At 45.3% G+C, this 5,164-nt stretch overlaps 1 protein-coding gene across 1 annotated transcript in view; it reads left to right on the top strand.

Annotated features, from left to right (window-relative positions):
- Positions 1 to 1,026, top strand: part of NEFH (neurofilament heavy chain) — a 7,495-nt gene extending 6,469 nt beyond the window's left edge. Inside the window, 1 exon segment of the mRNA XM_023741770.1 lies at positions 1 to 1,026. This exon segment is cut by the window's left edge and continues 170 nt beyond it. Within this exon segment, the coding sequence (XP_023597538.1) occupies positions 1 to 1,026 (1,026 nt within the window).
- The last annotated feature ends 4,138 nt before the right edge of the window (positions 1,027 to 5,164 follow it).

Below are 5,164 nucleotides of genomic sequence, written 5' to 3'. Positions count from 1 at the left end.
CCAGAGAAGGCCAAGACCCCAGTGAAGGAAGAGGCCAAATCTCCAACGGAAGTCAAATCCCCGGAGAAGGCCAAGACCCCAGTTAAGGAGGAAGCTAAGTCCCCAGCAGAGGTGAAGTCCCCAGAGAAGGCCAAGTCCCCAGTGAAGGAAGAAGCAAAGTCCCCTGAGAAGGCCAAGACTCTTGATGTGAAATCCCCAGAAGCCAAGACACCAGTGAAGGAGGAAATAAGGTCCCCTGCAGACATCAAGTCCCCTGAAAAGCCCAAAACTCCTGTCAAGGAAGAGGTTAAGTCCCCAGAGAAGGTCAAATCTCCTGTGAAGGAAGATGCCAAGGCTCCTGAGAAGGAGGTCCCAAAGAAGGAAGAGGCAAAGTCTCCCATGAAAGAGGAGAAACCCCAGGAGGTTAAAGTCAAAGAGCCCCCAAAGAAGGTGGAGGAAGAGAAGGCTCCAGCCACACCAAAAACTGAGGAGAAGGACAGCAAGAAAGATGAGGTGCCCAAGAAGGGGGCTCCAAAGCCTGAGGTAGAGGAGAAGAAGGAACCTACTGTAGAGAAGCCCAAAGAATCCAAAGTTGAAGCCAAGAAGGAAGAGACTGAAGATAAGAAAAAAGCAGCGACCCCGGAGAAGGAGGCTCCTGCTAAAGTGGAGGTGAAGGAAGAGGCTAAACCCAAAGAGAAGGTTGAGGTGGCCAAGAAGGAGCCAGATGATGCCAAGGCCAAAGAACCCGGCAAGCCAGCTGCGAAGGAACCGGAAAAGCCTAAAAAGGAAGAAGCACCCGCAGCACCAGAGAAAAAAGACACCAAGGAGGAGAAGGCTACAGAGGCCAAGAAGCCTGAGGAGAAACCCAAAACAGAGACCAAAGCCAAGGAGGAAGAGAAGCCTGTCGCAAAAGAGCCCAGCAAGGAGGCCCCCAAGCCCAGCAAACCCGAGATGGAAAAGGCTGAAAAATCCTCTAGCACAGACCAAAAAGATAGCAGGCCTCCAGAGAAGGCTCCAGAGGACAAGGCCCCCAAGGGGGAGAAGTAAGGCAGGGAAAAAGGAATATCTGGAGCAGCCAAAGAAACTCAGGAGGGGTGGGAGCTTGTGGGTCGGTATAAACAATTTTCATTTTTTCTCCCTTTTCTTTACATAAGAGAAACTCTGCTTAGATGATGGAGCTGTCCTTCACCAAACAGGAATTTCTGTTAGCAATATGTTCACAAGAGAGGGGACTCCCAGCTCCCTCGCCCTCAGGCCCCAAACCCTGCCCAGGCGATGGACAATTATGATATCTTATGTAGCTGAATGTGATATCTGCCGAATGCCACACGTAAACACTTGACTATAAAAACTGCCCCCTCCTTTCCAAATAAGTGCATTTATTTCCTGTATGTGCAACTGACAGATGACCGCAATAATGAATGAGCAGTTAGAAATACATTATGCTTGAGATGTCTTAACCTATTCCTGAATGCCTTCTGTTTTTCCAAAGGAGTGGTCAAGCCCTTGCCCAGAGCATACTATCCTGGAAGAGCTGGACTGGGTGGGGCTGGGCACTGGCCACTGAATCATGCCAGGGCACCCTTTTCCACTGAAGTTTACTTTCAATTGCTTCTGTGCAATAAAACCAAGTGCTTATAAAATGAAAATGCTTTGACTGTTGTTTATTCTCTTCCTCTGGGAAGGCTGGGGAACGGTCGCGGGGAGGCCTCTATGTCATATCCAAGACTGCACAGGACTGAGAGAACATCAGAGTTCTCTGCCACCAGATACTTGTGGGCCTGAAACCAGTTGTCCGACCTCTCTGGTGTTGTATTCTGGGCATAAATCACAGGCCTGGGAAATGTGCTGGGTGCTTTGATTTTATGATCTTGTAGACAGCTGATCTGGTGCATGGTTTCTCAGTAGGTTCTACCAGCCTCAGCTCACCTAGCAGCCTTATGAAAAAGCAGAATCTGTCTCCACCCCAGCAACAAGGGAAGCCCAGGAAAGTGAATGTGTCACCAACTCCCAGCTGATTCTAATGCACAAGGAAGGTCTAGGGGACTTTGAACAGTCAATTTTGGGGTCTGCGTATGTCATCTTGCAAAAGAGGAATGAACCTTCCAAATGAGCCAAATGTAGCTAGTTCACCTGTAGTGAACAGTTACCACTTTATTAGGAAAAATTTGTCCATAGTCACTCAATGAAAATATGCTCCTCTGGATATGGTTTTGAAAGCTGTGGTGCTCTTGTGGATTTACGTGGGGTCTTTGCTATAATATTCTTGTGCAGTTTCTAACCTTAGGTTGTTCGTAAGGGCTCTCGTTTGCATAGTACTTTCCTTTTCTTGGAATTGCTTCTTCCCCTGCCCCAACCAGATGGGTCTCAGGGAGCCACTATATTTTTTAATTGCTCTTCACCACTGGTCACTAGTGACTGATTGAAGGATGGCCACTTGACTCCAGCTGAGCCAATCAGAGCCCCTTCCTGGGATTTTAAACATGGGAGCTCCTCTGGTTGTGGAAGATGGGAGAATGGAAGAATCAGGAACTATGGGCTGCCATGTTTCCAGTCTTATCAAAAAAGCTAATCTGTGAGAGAGGGTGAGATAAATGTTCAGAGACAAGATACCTAGAGAGCTGATGGATTTCATGTCCCAGATTCTGGTGTTGGAACCATTTCCATGATTTGGCCATTCCTTGAGCCGATAAATCCCCTTCTTTGCCAAAACTCATTTGGGTTATGGCTCTGTCATTTGCAACCAGAAGAGTTCTGAATATAGTGACAGAGGGGAGCGGTTGCTATGCTAGAAGCTAATTGGTGATCTCTTAGGAATGAACAAGTGTCTCCTCAAAGTTCTGCCCAAAGTAAACTTTTTGGGCCAGCACCCACATCTCACCTTTGATAACCATTTCCTATCTGTCACAGATTCTGAATTTTTAAAAGTAAGAGTGCCAGCACGGGGTAAGGTGGTCACATTTAAGCAAAAGGGTCTTTAAATGCCATTTTAGAAATGATTTTGATTGGCTCTACATCCAAGTTATCGAACCTGCCCAATGACGCTATGAAGACCTAAGCATTACATTCTGAGCAGCTCTGTGCTAGGGAAATCAGACATCCCTGAACATTGGCACGTGGCTACAGCATCAGAAGATCAAGATGAGATCTGGGACCCAGGAAATTCCCATGAGTCTGATCTGAAAAAAACTCATAGTTGGCTGAGTTCTCCAAATGGCTCGTAACTATAACTGTTACTGTTTGTTGAGATAACCATGTTATTACATAAATTCTCTCCAATCCACATGAGAATTTTCCAAGGTAGGTATTCTGATGCCTATTTTATTTATTTATTTAAAAAATCTTTTTTATTTTGCTTTAGGTGAAAGTTTACAGAGCAAATTAGTTGCTCATTCAACAAATTGTACACAAAGTGTTCCATGACATTGGTTGCATTCCCCACAATGTGTCAGCACTCTCCCCATTTCTACCCTGGATTCCCCATTTCCTTTTGTTCTGATTTTCTACCTCTTCCTGCCTTCTCATCTTTGCTTTTAGACAAATGTTGCTCTTTTGATCTCGTGTAACTGATTGTTCTAAGGATCACGTTCCTCTCGGGTGTTATTGTTTATTTTATGGAACTTTCTTTTGTTTGGGTGAAAGGTGGTCTCTGGGAATGGCTTCAGTTCCAGGTCAGAAGGTTGTCTTAAGACCATAGTCTCAGGGATTCCTGCAGTCTCTATTAGACCAATAAGTCTAGTCTTTTTTGTTCTACGTTTTTCTCCTGTTCTGTCCGGGACCCTCTGTTTTGATCCCAATCAGAGTTGTCGGTAGTATTGGCTAGGCACCATCTAGTTCTTCTGATCTGGGATTGTGTAGGCTGTGGTTCATGTGGTCCATTAGTCCTTTGGACTAATTGCTCCCTCAAGACTTTGGTTTTCTTCATTCTTCTTTGCTCCAGACGGGAAGAGACCAATAGTTGTATCTTGGATGGCTGCTGATGCCTGTTTTAAGGGTGAGGAAACAAGTTTAGAGGTGAGGTGAATTGCCTAGAGTCACACAGCTAGTAAGTTGTAGAATTTGAACCCAGAACACCTGCAGCCGTCACAAGCTGGAAGAGACAACAAACAGGTGCTCCTTTAGAGCCTCTGAAGGATGTATGGCTCTGCTTACATCTTTATTTCAGACTTACGGCCTCCAGAATGGTGAGAGAATAAATGTCTGTTGTCTTAAGCCACCAAGTTTGTGGTTATTTGTTATAGCAGCGATAGGAAACTAATACACTCAGAAATAGTGCAAATTTAGGCCAGGCTAGACTTAAGGGCTGAAATGAAGTCATTGAAACTCAATTCTGCCTCTCCACTGCCTCTCCACTGTGTTTTCATTGTTGTTGGCCTGTCTACAATGGCTCCCAATGAGCACCACCACCTGGTATTCATGCTCTTGTGTAGTTCAGTCCCCTGACCCTCTTGACTGTGGACCTAGTGACTAGCTTCTAATGAATAGAATATGGCGAAATAATGGGATGTCATTTCCAAGATTAGGTTACAGATGGATTATGGCTTCTGTCTTGCTCGCTGTCTCTTGGTCTCTCGCTCTGATGAAAGCCAGCAGCCATGTAATGAGCTGCTCTATAGAGGGGCTTACATGGCAAGGAACTGAAGCTGGCCAATAGCCAGTAAGGAACTGAGGCCCTTAGTCCAACAAGGAACCAAATCTGCCAACAACCACATGAGTGACTGTGGTAGTGGATCCTCCCCAGTTGAGCCTTCAGATGAGACTACAGCCCCAGATGACACTGATTGCAGCTTTGTGAAAGATCTTAAGAAAGAGACGGTGAAGCTACATCTGGATAATAAATGTTGTTTTAAGATACTGAGTTTTGATGTAATTTGTTACATAGTAATAGATAATACAGCTTCCCTCTCAAGAAGGCATTCTCTTCATGGAGTCCCCCAGTAGCTCTGGGTTTGCACCCTTCCAGGTTCAAATCAGGGGAGATAGATTCTGTCCCTACCAGTTCAAATAAAGTCTGAGAATTGAGTCTCATTGGATGATTGGATTATGTGCCTATGCCAAAATTAATCACTGTGGCCAGGAAGGATTGAATACACTTGAACCTCTGGATCCAGGGGTGGAGTCAGCCCATCTAAATCACCTAATCTGGACGTGACATTTCAGAAACAAAGGATAAAGAGAATCCTAA

Source organism: Trichechus manatus, unplaced genomic scaffold (genome assembly GCF_000243295.1).
Source record: "Trichechus manatus latirostris isolate Lorelei unplaced genomic scaffold, TriManLat1.0 scaffold00190, whole genome shotgun sequence".
Lineage (NCBI taxonomy): Eukaryota > Metazoa > Chordata > Mammalia > Sirenia > Trichechidae > Trichechus > Trichechus manatus.
Note: the sequence above shows the minus strand (reverse complement) of the source record. Positions and strands in the feature narration are given on the sequence as shown.